The 17,703-nt window shown below is 32.5% G+C and overlaps 3 protein-coding genes across 3 annotated transcripts; 1 reads left to right on the top strand and 2 right to left on the bottom strand.

Annotated features, from left to right (window-relative positions):
* Positions 1-1,833: 1,833 nt before the first annotated feature.
* Positions 1,834-8,798, bottom strand: LOC139094584 (exportin-4-like). The gene is made up of 7 exons (XM_070645699.1): positions 8,506-8,798; positions 6,377-6,772; positions 5,204-5,929; positions 4,697-5,033; positions 3,219-4,400; positions 3,006-3,154; positions 1,834-2,416 (listed from the first exon to the last, which is right to left on the bottom strand). Exons 1-7 carry the CDS (start codon positions 8,557-8,559, stop codon positions 1,922-1,924), a joined length of 3,339 nt encoding a protein of 1,112 aa, XP_070501800.1. The 5' UTR covers positions 8,560-8,798; the 3' UTR covers positions 1,834-1,921.
* Positions 8,799-9,682: 884 nt separating this feature from the next.
* Positions 9,683-10,358, bottom strand: LOC139094606 (acyl carrier protein, mitochondrial-like). Its single transcript, XM_070645728.1, has 2 exons — positions 10,143-10,358; positions 9,683-10,068 (listed from the first exon to the last, which is right to left on the bottom strand). Exons 1-2 carry the CDS (start codon positions 10,275-10,277, stop codon positions 9,775-9,777), a joined length of 429 nt encoding a protein of 142 aa, XP_070501829.1. The 5' UTR covers positions 10,278-10,358; the 3' UTR covers positions 9,683-9,774.
* A 3,647-nt stretch (positions 10,359-14,005) lies between these two features.
* Positions 14,006-16,639, top strand: LOC139094598 (uncharacterized). Its single transcript, XM_070645717.1, has 3 exons — positions 14,006-14,582; positions 14,639-14,908; positions 15,961-16,639. The coding sequence occupies exons 1-3, from the start codon at positions 14,357-14,359 to the stop codon at positions 16,584-16,586; spliced, it is 1,122 nt and encodes a 373-aa protein (XP_070501818.1). The 5' UTR covers positions 14,006-14,356; the 3' UTR covers positions 16,587-16,639.
* Positions 16,640-17,703: the final 1,064 nt, after the last annotated feature.

Consider the following 17,703-nt stretch of genomic DNA (forward strand, 5'->3'; position numbering starts at 1 on the left):
AAAATTCTTTTTACTTGGCTATAAAAATTAAAAACTTTTTTTCGTACATCCAAAAGCAGATTAAAAATTATTTAACAAAATTTAGAAATTTATTTATGTATATTAAATTAAAAAAATTATCGATGCATCAAATTAGATTTTTTTTTTAATAATTTTAAGCTCAAATATTTATTTTTTTTTTTAAAATATTTGAAAATTAAAATTCAATTCCATTTAAAATCAGTGCTGTTTTATCTATGATCGGAAAACTTGTTTATTATTTTAAATTGCTACAAAATTACAACTTAAAATTACTTAAAATTTTTAATATTCACATGAGCTCATCATTATTTGTAAAAATTATTCAAAAAGTAGCAAAATTTTTATCATTTGGAAATTTTAAATGTCATCAAAATTTTTAAAAAATTTCTTTTATATTAATTTGTAAAAAAATCTACATCCAATTTTTATATTTTATAATATTATTAAACATTTAAAATTTGAAAAATAAATAGAAATTAAACATTTTGAGATATGAATCAAAATAAGTTTTAGAAAATAAAATATAATTTTTTTTTCAATTTATGTCAAAAAAGTTAAAACATTTTAATATAAAAGTCAAAAAGTTTTGCTTTGTTTATATTTTATTTGTGTAAAAAACGCATTTAATTTCAGTTAAATTATTAACAGTTCAGAATAAAAATTGTTGTCAAATTTTGAAAATTTGTAAAAAAAGTTTAAAAAAATTTGAAAAATTTAAAAAATTTATTAAAAATTTTGAAAATTTTAATTAAAAATTTCAAAATGTATTTTTAAAATTTTGTAAAAATTCTACTAAAAATTTTTTATTTTTTTTTAATTCAATAAAAAATTTTAAATTTTAGTTAGCATTTCTCAATGAAAATTAATAGAGTTTTAAATAATATAGAATAAATTTTAAGAATTAAGAATAATTTTCAATTTTTTTTTTAATTTTTGAAAAAAAAAATTCAATTAAAATTAACTGCAAATTTTACACAAATAAATTTAAATTAAAACGTTTTTTTGCTAAATTTAGCAATAATATTATTTTTGTCCTTGCTGTCTTAATTCCTATAAAAATTCTTTTAAAAAGTTATTTTTCAATATTTATTTATTTTTATTTTTTGCTAACATTAAGAGTCTTTGGAATTAGAGACATTAAGTTTCCTTTACAAATATTTTCTTCACTTATTTTGCTTTCAGTTTCATTTTAAAAAAATGTTTTTCATTTCGTTTTACTTGCTTTCAATTTTCTTTTTCTTGTTATTTTCAAAAAATGATCACATTTGAATTAGAAAAAAGTTACTTTTTTTGTTAATCAATTTTAAATTATTTTGGAAAAGCTTAAAAATTTGTGAGATTTTTTAAATTATGAAAAAAGATAAACTTTCAATTTTTTAAAATTTTAAAAATATTTTGAAATATTTAAAAATATTTTTTTAAATATATAGTTTTAAAAAAATCAAATTTATTTTTAGAAAATCTTTATTTAAGCTTAATTAAAATTTAAAAAAATTTAAAACATTTTTGATATTTTTTAAAAGCTCTTTTTATAATTTAAAAATTTTTAATTTAAAATATTAGTTTTCATACAAATTTAATGTTTTTAAAATTTTGCCAAAACAAATTTTTTTTATATTTTTAAAAAACCTTTTTTGAATACAATTTATTTTACCCTTTTTTTATGAATTTGAATTTAATTTTAATTTTTGAAATTTAAAATTTTTAATTTTTGTTTTTGAATTTAATTTTTTTTTAATTAAATTTTTTTAAGTTTGATATTTAAAATTTATTTTTTTTTAAATTAAATTTTTTTAATTTAATTTTTCTTTTACAAAATTAAAATTTTTATAAAATTTAAATTTTAAAAAAATCTCACAAATTTCCAACATTTCCATTCTCAATTTTCACACATTTTCTTTTACTCTTGATGATATAAAAAGCAAATTCCGGATACAAACTTATCAATTAAATCAATAAAATTCATTTTTTGTTCTCTTGAATGATTAAAGACAAAACTTTTAAGTTTCTCAACTTCCGGTGTGTCAGCTACCGTTGCATAAGTCACACGTCCCTTCTGCTTATTGACTAGTGCTGTGACCGTTTCATGAATAAAATTAGACTCAGCTGATGGTGCTGCACAACCCAATAAATAAATAGCACCATAGCAGTCATTCTTATTCTCACTATGCAGGTTCAATCCGACAATGACGTCAAAAAGTAACTTTCCGAATGGTTCAATGATCAGTTCCTTTAACAAGACAAGCTTATTCTCCGTGTCTTGAATCATTGAGTCACCAAATGTTATGAGTAGATCAAGTGAATGACCTTGAATTTCTGGATATGTAAATGATGTCAGTCCAATTTTTATTGTGTATAAAATGTGATTAAGTATCTCGACTGGAAGTTGTTGGAGCTGTAAAGTAATGAAAAAGAATTTGTTAGTGTCAAGTTTTAATGTTTTTTGGGGTCAGTTAGGGTAAAGGTTCTGATGCTGAGACTGAGATTTCATAGGCAGCCTTGATGTCGGTCTATATCTCGAGAATTCGTCGACTCTTAGACTTCAAGAGAGTTTAATCAGAGACGTAACCAGAATTTTTGGGGGGTGGGGGTATATGATGCCAAAAATTAAGGAAGAAGGAGTTTGGGACTTTTGTCACCAATAGTCTTAACAAAATGAATGAGAATTTTATCTAAAAAGGAGTCGCGGGTTTAGGTTTGGACCCTTAAGCCTCCCTATTCTCCTGTTTACGCCCTTTACGTCAGTCAACAGCGTTCTGTACTATTTACCGAGCTCGAAGCCATCTCGAATTGATTATTCCATACAAAATCCAAGTTGACTTAATTTTCTCAATAATTATGAGCTTCTGAGACATTAAGGTACGTCCATACTAGAGCTTATACCCCAATATACAACTACCTCCAATAAATTAACTCTATAACCAATTTAAGTCCACAAAAAACACATTTAAGCCCACTAAATTGACCATATTAAGATAACTTACCTCATTATTACAGACAAGAAGTTCTAAAAAGCAGTTAAGGCTTTTGTAGTAGGCCATGGCAATATCTGGAAACCGATCTAAAATCGGATACATTTTAGGCATTAAGTTTGATAGAATTGTGATGCCAAGATTAGCTACGATGCTGTGATCTGCGAAAGGAATTGAGTTTTATGTCAATAAAGTTAGTAAAATGTATATCCACAATAGACTTACCAGATTGCTCGAAGACATACTGAATAGTCAGTTTCTTAAAAAGCTCAACAAATATTAAAATATCTTCTGGCTGTTCCTCATCATCGCCATAAATCTTTTCAATTCTTTGTCCTTGCTGTTCCATGTAGCATCTCATCGCCCGGAAGCAAACTTCATAAAAGTCCCTGGACAATTCAACAGCACCGCTTGTAACAACCTGGATGGTGGTCATTTCAATCAGAACTTTCATGACTGCACAACTTATGTCCAAATAATTTCTCCAAATGAGCATTATGTCTGGCAATCGATGGAACCTCTCGCGCATAGCTTGATATACAAATGGAAATGTACTTCCATTAATTCCTTGAGCAACTCCCGTTAATTCCTCTAAAACAATCAAAATTTTCTCACGTGTTGATGTCTCGTGAATGATTCGTTGACCTTCAGCAAATACCGAATCAAATCTATGTCCAATTGGTTCCAATAAATGCCTAAGGCACTCTTGTCGTTGATCAGTATTTTGAAATGCAGCTGTAGCCATAATAAGACCTTTATAAACATTTCTTTTGACTTTTGAGTCCAATTGTAAATCCCTCAAATGTATTAAATTTTGAAAACTTTCAAGTTCAATGACATGTGGAAGCTTTTGATTCCGCACATTTACAATGTCCAAAAATAATCGAATTGATTCCTCAACGACATCAACATCATGATGATATTTATGAAGATTCCATGCGACTTTATTGAGAATGTAATTCATACACCATGATGATGCAGGCACAACAGATCCAGTGACAAACATTTCTTGATAAATTGGTGCCAATGGTGTATAATAAGTTGCATCAATAAGGATATAACTGCTTGTGTACATTCCAATAAACCAAATTATTGTACTTGACAGTAATGGACTCCATGTGGCACCAAATCCACCCTCAATTGCACGATTCTCCATCTCACAAAGTCTAAGGACATTTGCTAAAATTCTTACAGCTGGATCACATTTTTGGTGTGGCTGTTGAAGCTGTGTTGATCCATGAAGTGTCGATAATGTTGATTGTGAGTCAATCTTTTGTTCTTGTGACAGTTGAATTGAAAGTTGATTAATTTCACGCGGAATTAGTGGCTTTTCACCTATTGCATCCATCGTTAGAACATGACCGGCAATCATGATGAGCCATGTTAAGGCGTCGAAGATTTTTGTGACTGGAAATAGAATTGGAATTTAGTCATTTTTTGGCCATTTTGTGTAATAAAATTCAAAATCAGGGGAGGATGGAAGGGAGTTGATTGTCTGGACGGTAAAAGAGCCCGTGGACCTCCAAAGAACTCTTGGAAGGAAGCTGTCGATAGAGATAGTAGTACACTTAGTATCGGAAATTGGTAAGTGGTAGTCAGCGATAAAACCAGCTTCAGGCGACTCCTGTGGGGAGTCATGGATCACAACTGATCTGTACAACCAGCGAAGTAAGTAATTTTGTGGGTTTGAAGGCTCTACTCACCACTATCAGGCTTATCCATACTGGTACATAATTCATTCAATTTTGCTTCCATATGAAAAGCAAGCTGCTGTAATGAATGATCCACACTAAGTCTGCCTAAAAATCCAATGATGATCAATTGCTCCTTGTATGCCTCCCTCTCACTCTCCTCATTTTCGTTAACTTCTTGATCAACTGATCCGCCATTTACGTTGCATTCGATAAATCGGTTGAAAATTACACGGGCATGATGATGGACTTCTTCAGAAAATGCAAATTCAGTGACATTAATGACATCGAGCCATGCTTCGAGGAGAGATTTACTGGCATCTGTGTAGACTGCGTCGCCGTATGAGAGCTGGAAATGGGAAGGAAATTGTGAATTTTTTGGTGAATTTTAATATAATTTTAGGAAGATTTTGATCAATTTTGGCTGAATTTGGACAAATTTTTAACAAATTTTAAGGATTTTTGGCTAAATTTGACTCAATTTTGAGCATTTTTGACTAGAATTTCTAGATTACTTACATTTTCCTTAACACTTATTTCAATAAACTTTACAGTCATAAGAACCATCGCGCCAAGAAATTCCTTAACAAGTCCCTCATCCATTCTCGACAATTCCGTTTTAACATTATGAATCATGAGCAATTTCCTAATAATTGTCGATATACCAAATGCCTCACATTCATTAACATCACAATTCTTGAGCATCATCATTAGTAATTCAACATAATCACGAAAATAATTGAAGCTTGAATTGGCAATTGAGAATATCGGACCGGAAAGTGTACTGAGTTGTATAAGACAATTGATTCCTTTTTGTTGTAGAACCGGATGATCACGAACACGCCAATAAATGATGAAAAATAATTCAATTGTTCGTCTTTGTAGCATTACTGGTTGCCATATAGCTGAAAGTCTTAAACTTGGCTGTTGCTTAATATTATTGAGACTCTCAAATGCCTTAATTATACGTTTTGGTATGAGTGCTGTTATATAGCTCCAAGACAATACAAGTTCCATTATTTTAAGTGACGATTCAAGCATAATAAAATGTGTTGGATTATTAATATCTAATATAGGATGAAGACGTTCCATGGCATCAAAAATAAGCTTAAATATGAGCAAAAGTTCGCGTGCTTCAAACATTTTTTTGGCTCGGAAGTGTTCCTCGAATGATAGCACGACGTCCTCTGATTTGACAGTATTGGTGAATTCTTGGAGTATTGAGACGATAAAGGCACAGGAAATCTGGAAAAAGAATTGATTACATTTAGGTTTTATTGACAAAATGGACATGTTTTGTTGATTGACATTAAGTTTGAGATGTATTAAAGGTACATCAATTGACTATACCCCTTAATAACTAGTGCATGCAAGTGACATGCCCGAATTAGAGTTCCGTAGGTTGCCACCTTAGACTGATGACCCTTTCTGCCGATAGTCATTGATTAGCGAAAGATGGCAACTGACGGATATGCACAAATCAGGTAATCGGTCCAATATCCGACTCCAAACCGACGTAATTCTGATTCCGTTTAATAGAATCCAACACCATGTCAGAGTCATACCAGTCTAGTGCCAGATTTTTGATCGATAGTCCAACTTGTGCTATTTGGGATGCCTAATCATATACTCAACAACCAACATCAATTCATTGACCCCAACATCATAATTTCAATATCATCAATAACATACCTGTTGCACTCGATTATCCTGCGATCCAAAAATCATTCCCTTAATTGTCTCCAACAAACCCTTCAACTCATCACCCCCATCCTCCAAAAACTTTCTCTTAACCATAATTGCAACAATTTGTAAAACACGTTCAATAACCGACGACGGTAAATTTGGATTATTTATAACATAATCGAGTAATTTTTGTCTCATGACCATTTTATCTTCATCGCCGAGTCCACGCCATTCATAAATTAAAATATTTTTAATCATTTTAACCGTCTCAAAGAGCACCAGTTCGACTCTCGTTTTCTCAAGAATGTGAAAGCATTGTGGAATCGTCAATTGTGATTTTGAGAATGAAATGAAGACATTTTCTGACATTTTTATGTAATCGCGTGATGATTGATAAGGATTCTGTAACGAGAAAAAAAAGTAAAAGAGAAAAAAATTAGTTAAAAGAAAATATTTTTCTTGTGATGTGATTTTTGCTTGAGGTTGGCAAGGGATTGTGAGGTTGGGGAATTAGGTTCCTTGCATAGTGTCTTTTAATAATATAAATAGTATGATAGATAATTTTAGGATTATAGTTGGTTGCACATTAAGTCGGTGTAGACCAAACTATTTGGTATTGCATTACACTAGTTCAGTGTTATTCAAACTGTATGTCTTGAGATCTGGCGAATCCTCCCTCGTTAAACTCCCAATAGCCATGAAACGCATATAAACGCGCAGCTATGGACCTTAAGGTCTGCAAAGCTAATGTTTATTTTTTTATGCCTTAACACACTAGGGTGTTGTTTTTGGAAATGTCATATGTGGTTTTGGTCGTGGTTTACCTCCAAGTTGAACCGTGACACAAAAAAGTATAGACAACACTGCAATAGAGTGTTATGCTGCATACTCTTGTAGGCAAAAAGCATGCTCTCGAGAGCTTGTTCATCCTTAAAACACAAAATAACCTTGCTCGTGAGAGTTGGTCTCAGCACAATCTGCTTTTGAGAGCATTTTAATTGCCTGGTTGGGATATTTTGTTAATTAAAGGTTCAAGGTAGAGAAACTAATATTGTTAGAAGAATCAAGGTTAACAGGCTTCGTTGGACAGGGTATGTTGTTAGGAAACCTGTAAATCTCTGAATAAGGCCTTTAAACCAAATGATGATGATTTGATGATGGCAAAAGAGCACTAGAAGGTAGGGTTTCCAGAGTTCCCGTTTCCGTAAAATTTCGGGAATCGGGAACGGGAACGGGAATGACCCCGTCCCGATTTTGGAAGGCCCAAGAACTCATGTAGAGAATCTTTTAATAGTATTGCATTTGATATAGGTAATTGACAGAAGAAAGTTAGATATAAAGTCAGCTTTAGGAGATGTCTGAGGGAACCATGGATTGCAATTGATTAGTACCACTAGCTAAGTAAGTATGTAAAGGCTCAAGGTGCTCAAAAGCGAATTCAAGAGGTGGAAGGATTGGATATTTGGGGTATCCTTTTTCAGAATTTTTAAGTTTTTTTAAATAGCATAATTTGATCAAGAAAGACAGTACTGCATTTAGACCATGATAACCCCTACAAGACCATGATCATTGCCTATTAACATTCTAATATAATATTAAATTTCTTAATAATCTTCAGTCAAGAAAATATCAAAATATAAGTACAATCAAGCAAAATTAAGCTCAAATTTACTGAAATCAATGTAGCTGTTAACACAGTATGTAAAACTGTTAGAGACACAGTATGATAGCCATGGTAACCTAATCAATAAAATAAGTTTTCAGTCATGACTATATTGTGGTTAATGGTTCATGAAAATTTGAAGGCAAAACATAGAAAAATCCATAAATTGTGCAAATTGGAATGTAAATTGGCACTAAAAATTGATCCTTCCTTTACATTTAATCCTATTAAGTGCAAATTAATCCAAATTGTTGGAATGTCAAGCATCTGTTACACAACGAAATTCCCAATGGATCCACAAAGTTCCAACCATTGAGCACAGTCGAGGCAAAAAGAAGGAAAGGATTTTTTTTGGGCGGTAAAAGGCAAGAACCGTAAAAGAATTTTCTTATTCACATCCATATACTCAATGTGTAATGAAATTCCCTTGCTGCGTTCGCTTACTGTATGGATTAATAAAAGGCTTACTTACCAGCAGGATGTTCGCCGCCTGTTCCATCTCATGGATTGTTCGATCGATATCCATAATGAAATTTTTTTCTCTTTTTTTCAACTTTTTTTCAAAATTTATTTTTTTTTTTGCTACTTTTTCAATCCACAAATTGGCATTGAAAATGAATTAATTCAGTGCTTATGAATCACTAACTATAGAACTACTGACTTGCTACACAATTCTTATTCGTTTTGAATTAACACACAGCACTTATCACTTGAAAATTTGATTTGTTTTGATTTTTATTTTTATGAGACTTTACTTTTCTTGTCGTCGTCGAATTGGGTATTAATGCTTAGAACCTCGTGAGTTGCGAGATTTATTCAGCTAATGAGAAGAAAGTTTCAGCTGAATTTGAATTTTTGGTAGCCGTTTATGAAAATTTGAGATTTTTTTTTTTATACTTTTTAAATAAAAAAGTTTTAAATGTTTTGAGAATTTTTCTAATTTTCAAAATTTATTCTTCAAATTGTAGAATTCCATTAAATTAATTAAATTTATAATAAAATTGTTGCTAATTATTTAAGCAAATTATTTAAATTCATTGAACCAAGGCGACCGTAATTCTTGACTTGAACTTTGAACATTGAACTTAAGTTGACTGAATTTGTTGACCAGCTCGACCCAAGACGACTTATGTTTTCAAGTAGCTCGATCTGAGATGACAAAATTTGGTAATTTTTGTGACTTAAAATGAACCTACTTATTTAACATGCTCGACCCAAGATAATCAAACTTCTGACTAGCTCGACCCGAGAGGACCAAATTTCTGAATAGATCGACCTGCGAGGACCAAAATTTTGACAAACTCGATCCAAGAAGAACTTCTGACAAGCTCGACCTGAGAGGACCTAACTTCTGACTAGCTCGACCCGAAAGGACCGATCTTCTAACTAGCTCGACCTGAGAAAACCGAACATCTGACTAGCTCGACCAGAGATGACCAAATTTCTGGCTAGCTCGACCGAAGATAATCAAATTTCTGACTGCCTCGACCCAAGAGGACCAAACCTTTGACGAGCTCGACAAAAGATAACCGAATTTCTGACTGGCTCGATCCGAGAGGACCGAACTTCTGACTAGTTCGACCCAAGATGACCAAATTTCTGAATAGCTCGACTCGAGAGAATCGAACTTCGAAAATATCTTGAATATAAATTTTCCATTAGACTCATATTTTCTTTTTATTTTTTATTTTCCTACACAAATTTTTCTGTGAAATTTTTTTTACAATAATATTTTGTTTGTTTAATCATAACAATCCTCTTTGTCGCCAATATATCTGACTAAATCCTTGACGGTATAAAGTCTTTCAGCATCCATATCGGGTATTTCAAATCCAAATTCATCCTCAACTGCCATAATAATCTCAACATGATCCAATGAGTCGAGACCGAGGTCCTTCATGAAGTGCGATTCTCTTTTGAGCTTCTCTGGGTCAATTTTATCGTAAAGATTGAGAACGAGTGTGATTCTTTCCTCAATCATCTTCAATGTAAGTGGCTCCTTGGCTGAATAATTGCGGATTTGTGGAACTTGAAGCTGAAAACACCAAAAAACAAATTAAAAATTTATTTTTAACAATCAAAATAAATGGGGAAAAAATTTCTTCATACCGCAATCTTTGACGTAACAAATTTCTGTCGATTATCGACATTAATTGATGTGTTTAATGATAATGCACGGATTGGCAGGAGGCGAATTGTCTGTATGCCGCGTGATAACGCACAACGGATCGCAAGCGATTGCATTTTTGGTGAATTTAATGGAAATTTACTCTTTTTTTCCCTTTGGATAATCAAGAAAAACACACGACAATGGTAGCGACAACTGGTGGACGATGATGGAAGTTTTGGAGGTTATTGGATCAGCGGATTTGAATTGCTTTTGACGGTTATAAAGATAGTTTTGTAGCAATGAGAAAGCAATAGTATCTTAGTGATTTGAGTATCTCCGGTCGAGATATTTTGAATATTTGACAATCTTGGGTCGAGCTATGTAAGGTTCAGTTGTCTTAGGTCGAGCTGTTTAAAATTTGGTCAACTTGGGTGGATCTTGGGTGGATCAAACTATGCAAAATAAGTTCTTTTCGGGCTAGTCTTGTTTTTTAAAGTTAGAAATTTCAGGTTCAGCTCTTTAAAGATTGATAATTTTGGGTCGAGCTGATTAGAACGTGGTCATGCTTGATCGAGCTATGTAAGATATGATCATCTTGGGTCGAGCTATGTAAGATTTGGTCATCCGGGGTTGAGCTGATTAAAATTTTGTCATATCGGGTCAAGTTGTTAATTTTTGGTTAAGTTTCGTCTTGAAATGATGACTTTTCAGGTGGAGCTATGTTGAGTTTGGTCATCTCAGGTTGTTCGAGCTGTGTGAAATTCGATAGTTTTGAGTTGAGCTGTTTTTAGTCAAATTATTTCGAGTCGAACTATTTAAAGTTTGACCACATTTAGTCAATGTATGCAAAATATGATCATCGTGGGTAAGTCGAGCTGTTTATGTTTGTTAATGATTTGGTCAATTTATTATAAAAAATACACAATTTTTTTCATCTTAAAATATTAATTTATTCAATTTAATTTTTCATCAAAAACTCTTAAAAATACAGCAATTTGATAATCTTTCCAGTCTTTGAATCGACAATATTCTTCTCGCCTTTTTCTGGAGCTTTGTGCTTTCCAAATTTCTTCATAAATTTTGCAGCCATCTCTCGGTAACCTCCTTCATACTCAGTAACAACTCCTGACTCTACTTTATCCTTAATCTTGCTACATTTACTTGACTTAGTAAAATAATGTTTGCACTTTTTGATGTCGTTAAGTATATGCATAGCTGCTTCCTTTGTCAATGTCTTGATCAGCTTAGACTTGTATTTGAAGTATGATTTTGGGATTGTCTTGCGTAGAACTGCAACTCGGAGATCTTCTTCACGTTGATACATTGATGTCTTCTTGCTTACTTTCATGATTGTGGTTTGTTGTTGAGTTGACTGTTTTGGTAGATTTTAAATTTTTTGAATTAGTTTGTATGAATTGTTAATTCTACTTGAGATTCCAATTAGAACTGAATACCTTTTCGAATTGTGAATTGGGTTTTAAGGAAAGTTTAGCGACCTGAAAATGTGTGAAATCTCAATTTAGGTACCAAAATAGTTTCTTAACCAAACAATCAGCACAAAAAAAGTTATATTTCATTTTTAGGTTTTTTACAAACTATGTCGCATTTTTAATGTAATTCTCAATGAATTGCTTGACTCAATGGGATATAAATTGTATAATTTTGAATATCATAATCAGTATCTTAAAGATTTCATTAATACTAAAGTCATAAACATTAAAGTTTATTCAAGATTTATCAGCTAAATAGCCAAAATATTACAAAACATTCAAAAATAATTGAAAATCCTTCAAAAATTTACAATCAAAAATATTAAATTTTAAAATTTGAAACGATTGTTGTACTGCAGCTTCCTCAGACTACAATCTACAGAGTTAAAGACACTAACTCTCCTATACATAACAGCCATAGCCAAACGACTGCATCAGTCAAACTCATTTAATCAACGTCTAATCATAAATCATTCAAAATTGATCTATTAATCCGGATAAGAATGTTTAGATCCACAAAACACAAGAAGCATCACATGCGGACGAAGTTCCTAGCAAGACTACGCAAACCATCACCTCCAAATGCAGAACCATCATCGCCATCCTTATCATTCACAGACACTGCATCAGAAACATCACAAAACCTATCAACCGCATCAGAGCCACAAAACAGCCTTCCATTTTTTGAAGAGTCAGTTCTGTTTGAGTATAAAACCAAGCAGTACACAAAATGCATCAAAACAATCGAAAGAATCCTCAAAGTAACTCCAAAAGATCAATCAAGTCACTACAAGATTCTCCTTGCTGCAGCCAACACGATGATTGGCAAAAACTTTAAAAGATCGCACAATTTACTCAATGAGGTTTTGGGTAAGAATCAATTTGATGCTTATGCGCTGTATGGCAAAGGTGTTGCTTATTTCTTTGAAAAGAAATTTGATGAAAGTATAAAATATTTTGATCGTGCAATTGATGTCAGTGATGATGGAATGGAACAAGCAAAGACAATGAGACGTCGAGCACAAATTGAGAATATGCAGGTTCGAGTGATATTGGAGAAGATTAATGTGGAAGTTGGAGTGGAAAGTGAGGATGAATTTGATGAAGATGTCAAAGAAAATGTGGAAAATTTTGAGGTAAAATTGGAAGAAAATGAGGAAAATTTAGATAATCAAATGGAAAATCTAGAAAAATCTGAATTTTTGGAAGACAATGCTGGAAAAAGCCAAATTGGCGATAATTCAACAATCAAGGACAATCCACCAAGAACCCTCAGAGGTAGGAAATCAGCACCAACTGAGAACAAACCAGCAATTGACTTAAACATTTCAAATGGAAATAAGTCAATTGACAATACATCTACACCAAAAAAGCATCAATCTAAACCTAAAGACTCCAAACTTGGAAATGATAAATTAAAAAATCCAAAGACTAATCGACGATCTCTAAGAACTACTAAAGCACCTGACAGTAATGTCGATCAATCTCAATCAAAATCCGCCCCTAGTTCCCCTCAAAACCTCCAAGAATCCTTATCCAACAAATTCTCATCCGAATCATTCAAGCAAATTACCAACAACTATGCATTAACATTCGAAAGCTCATCAGATGACGACACATCCGAATTGCGAGCAACATCGTCAGCTAATTCCTTTGCACAAGAGAAATTCAACAAAGCACTCGACTTGTACATGATTGGAGAACTTGAAAAAAGTCTGAAATATTTCCAAAAGTCCTTAAAATACGAACCAGACTTTGAAGAAGCTGACGAAATGGGAACTAAGGCACAAGAGTTTATTGACTTGTTGGATGTTGTGGGGATTAATATGATGGAGAAAAATTATGCAGCTGTTGTGGAAATATGCACAGAAGGATTGGAAATTGATGAAGGAAATGACGCAGTCAATAGAAAGATTCTGTTTCATCGTGGACTGTCTTACTACCATTTGGGTGAGAATGAGAAGTCGCTAAAGGATTATGAAGAATATGAGAGATTAAGCATGAAGTTGGAGATGTATGAGGTTGCAAAATGAGGCTGATTGGTGGGAATTGATAGAAATTATATTAAAGTGAAGTAATTATAATTGTAAGGGTTGTCTAGTACCTTACAGGGACTCCAGAGGGGTTCTAATCTCCAAAGCTTGCTCAAACCCCTGGATACACCCCTGATACTTCATCAATATTCATTTTAATTAGAATTTTAATAAAAAATCAGAATTTTAAATAAAAAATTGTATTTTCATGAAATTTGTTATAACGGTCAAAATAAATTCAAATCTGCTGAATAAAAACAAACAATTTTAACTGTATTTTATCTTTTATTCGTGTACATCCAGAGCTGAATGTTTTGGTAAATTAAAAAAATATAAAATAAAATAAAAAGTTCTATAAAAAAATATAAAAAATTAAAAGTTTCTTTAATTTTGATAAACTTTGTGTAAAATTAAATTGTAAAATTATGAGTTTATGGCTGTTGCTGCAACAAATAGGTTGAGGAACTCAAATTTTAAGTCTAGATGTGAAAAAGTCACAAAATCTGTGAATTTATTGCAAAAATAGTCAATTTAAATTATTTTAAATTAAAACAAAAATTAATTAATAGTTAAAATTAGAAAAAAATTTGAGAATTTTCTAAGAAATTCCATTAAAATCTTCAACATCAGCTTCAGTATTTCCAACAAGGCACCAACAAAGGCAAAAGAAAAAACCACAAAAACCACAAAATGTATTCACAATTTACAGTGAATTTAATAAATGAAGTCAAAAAGCGAGAAGTTTTGTACAACAATAAATATGATAAAAGGCCAAAAGCAGACAAGGAGAAGAGCTGGACTGAAATAGGAATTATATTAAATGAAGATCCAGAAAAGTGTAAAAAACATTGGAAAAATATTCGTGATCGTTTTGTGAAAATTAAGCATGCGAGGGACAAACATTTTATGAATAATGGTAAATTTTATTAAAAAATTCTTAAATAAATCCTTAAAAATATTTTGAATTTCCAGGCTCAGAACTTACAGCACCCGGTTACATCTACTACGACATGCTATCATTTATGACAGAATTTTCAATCAAAAAAGTCATAACAAGTCGAGAATCGCAACCTGTTGACATACATGAAATAACACCTGAACCACTCATCGTTACTGATGAAGATAAAGTTATTGACATGACAAAAGATTTCCTACGTGAAGTTAAAAGACATCCAGCATTATATGATCCAAGTGCACAATATAGAAGTTTTCGGGGAAGAAATGAATGGAAGGAAATCGCAGGTTTGTAATTGATGTTAATTGGTAGTTTATAGTTGGTTTGGTCATGTTGTGGAGATGAAGGACTCTCTAAGAAAGGATCTTTGCTCAGTAAATAAGAGTACACTAGAAGTACTCCTTGCAAACTCTGTATTGAAGTCTTAAAGCTATAAACCAATAATCGTTTTTGCTTTTCTGATTAAAATGAACAAAATTGTCTAACTTAGTTCAAGTCAGAACTTCTATTCAATTAGGAGTCAATTTGGAAAGATTTTTTGTAACTTTGTGCTGTGGACTACTATCCATGAAGGTTTTAGAGAGACATAACTGATCTAAGATGTTCAGAATAGGTTAAAAACATCAAATATAGTTCTTATAACACTTCCCTTGACACTACACTTCATAAATAAGACGCCCGAATGACACAAGTCAGTTAATTAATCTAAAACATCCTGCACAAGACTGGAATGACTCCATGTCAGAGTCACCCCATCTTAGAGCTGGATTTTTGATCAATTAACCGAATTGTGCAATATGGGAAAGAAAAACAAAAATAAATAAACATTAGCTTTGCAGATCTTAAGGTCCATAGCTGCGCGTTTATATGCGATTCATGGCTATTGGGAGTTTAACGAGGGAGGATTCGCCAGATCTTTCGCTCAAACCTAGACCTACAGTTTATAGTGGAATCCAAACCACTTCTTTGGTGACATTACTGCCTGTAGCCTTCAAAGGGAATCCATGATCGCTAGATCGGTGTTGCAATAATTATGTACCGAAGTACTAAACCATTCCGCCACCGAACCACCTCGACTCACACCGAAATTAATCCCGGGATTAAAATCTTTACAATTAAGTGTCTGGAATTGATTAAAATGATAAAAATGGGATTAATTAGATCCACAACCTTACTCACAATCCATAACCAATTTAAATTCTTATAAAATTAGAGTTTTAAAAAACGGGAATATTCCAGGAATTCCGGAATTTTCCGGAATAATTCTGGAAACCCTATAGACATCAAATCTCCAATCATTCAAATTTGTAACTATCATTTAAATTTTTTTCTCTTTTAGACGCCCTCTACTCACAGATTCCAATCAAAAAGCTCCAAACTTATTGGTCAACACTATTGAAACAATACAAATTATTTGAAGATCATCGACATCAATTTACCGAAACTATCAATAATGAATATATCTTCGATTTAATGACATTTGTAGGAACGAATGATGATAATGCAGATGATAAAGTTGATGATCCTGTTGAATTCATTACATTTGAAAATACCTGTAAAATGGAGCGAGATGATCACTCGAATTCAGTTGTGAATGTTATTGATGAATTTAATGAGGACTATGAAGCTGGTGAGATTGTGCATCAAAATTTTGAAGAAGATGAATCGGAGGATGAGGATATGTCAAAAAATAATAAATTTACATTAAGTCACGGAATATTTGGTCCGGAACCTAAAAAGCCAAAATATTCTACAAAACCAGCTCCATCAAGAGAACCAAAACCTAAAACAGCTAAATGTGAAGAACAAAATTTAGACGAATTTGATTATTTTGGTAAGAAAGTTGCGATGCAGTTAAGGAATTTAGCGAGCTTAAATCAAAAGCTCTCGAGGAGAGCAGAAATTGAGGTTCTGCAGTTACTAATGAAGTATGAGGATACGGCTGAGTCAAGTAATTCTGTTTAATGTTTTTAATAAATGTGAAATATAAATAATAAAATTAATTAAATTAAAATGTCAGTTATAAGGAAATTAAAAAGTATTTTATTTTTGACTCATTGACTAAAAATTCCAATTAGCTCGACCTAAGATGATCAAATTTTCAGGCCAGTTCTATCCAATAGATCTAGACTTTCTTGACCCAAGATGAAATTGTGAGACTAGCTCGACCCAAGATGTTAGAAATTTTAGACTTGCTCGACCTTTGATGATCAAATCTTCCGAAAAGCTTGACCCAGGATGATCAAAATTTTCGACTAGCTCGATCCAAGATGATTGAAATTTTTGTCTAGCTCGACCCAAGATGACCAAATTTCCACTTCAGCTCGACCCAAGATGATCAACTTTTTTGACCAGTTTGATCCGAATCGATTGAATTTTTAGACCAGCTCGATCCAAGATAATTTAATTGTTTGCTTAGCTCGACCCAAAATGATTAAATTTTTAGCCTAGGTCGACTCAAGATGATCGAATTTTCAGTCTTGCTCGACCTAAGATGACCAAATATTTTGATTAGCTCAATCCAAGATGATTGAATTGTTTGCCTAGCTCGACCCAAGATAGTCAAATTGTTTGTCTAGCTCGACCCAAGATGATCAAATGTTCAGTCTTGCTCGACCTAAGATGACTAAATTTTTTGGCTAGCTCGACTCAAGATGATCAAATTGTTTGTCTAGCTCGACCCAAGATGATCAAATTTTCAGTCTTGCTCGACCTAAGATGACCAAATTTTTTGTCTAGCTCGACCCAAGATGGCCAAATTTAAGACTAGCTCGATACAATATGATCAAGTTTTCAGGCATGCTCAACCCAAGATGATCACGTTCTTTGACTAGCTCGACCCATGATGACCAAAATTTCCGAATAGCTCGATCCAAGGTAATCGAATTTTGTTATCAACTCGACCAAATGTGGCCAAATTTTTAGACAAGCTCGATTCTCAGAGATCAAATTAATTGCCTAGCTCGACGATGCTCAAATTTTCAGTCTTGCTCGACCCAAGATGATCAAATTTTTAGTCAAGCTCGACCCAAGATGATCTAATATTTTGTCTAGCTCGACCCAAGATCCAGATCAAGATCAA

Source organism: Chironomus tepperi, unplaced genomic scaffold (genome assembly GCF_022539635.2).
Source record: "Chironomus tepperi strain 1889 unplaced genomic scaffold, CSIRO-AGI_Ctep_v1 contig_354, whole genome shotgun sequence".
Classification (NCBI taxonomy): Eukaryota; Metazoa; Arthropoda; class Insecta; order Diptera; family Chironomidae; genus Chironomus; species Chironomus tepperi.

Bases quoted from the DNA above. Each gene is read 5' to 3' on its own strand.
- LOC139094584 (XM_070645699.1), bottom strand. From the start codon at position 8,559: ATGGATATCGATCGAACAATCCATGAGATGGAACAGGCGGCGAACATC. The intron at 6,773-8,505 runs GTAAGTAAGCCT...TTCTCGTTACAG, and splicing joins AGGCGGCGAACATCCTGCTG to AATCCTTATCAATCATCACG. The intron at 3,155-3,218 runs GTAAGTCTATTG...TTCCTTTCGCAG, and splicing joins GTATGTCTTCGAGCAATCTG to ATCACAGCATCGTAGCTAAT.
- LOC139094598 (XM_070645717.1), top strand. From the start codon at position 14,357: ATGTATTCACAATTTACAGTGAATTTAATAAATGAAGTCAAAAAGCGA. The intron at 14,583-14,638 runs GTAAATTTTATT...TTGAATTTCCAG, and splicing joins CAAACATTTTATGAATAATG to GCTCAGAACTTACAGCACCC. The intron at 14,909-15,960 runs GTTTGTAATTGA...TTTCTCTTTTAG, and splicing joins TGAATGGAAGGAAATCGCAG to ACGCCCTCTACTCACAGATT.
- LOC139094606 (XM_070645728.1), bottom strand. From the start codon at position 10,277: ATGCAATCGCTTGCGATCCGTTGTGCGTTATCACGCGGCATACAGACA. The intron at 10,069-10,142 runs GTATGAAGAAAT...TGGTGTTTTCAG, and splicing joins TTGTTACGTCAAAGATTGCG to CTTCAAGTTCCACAAATCCG.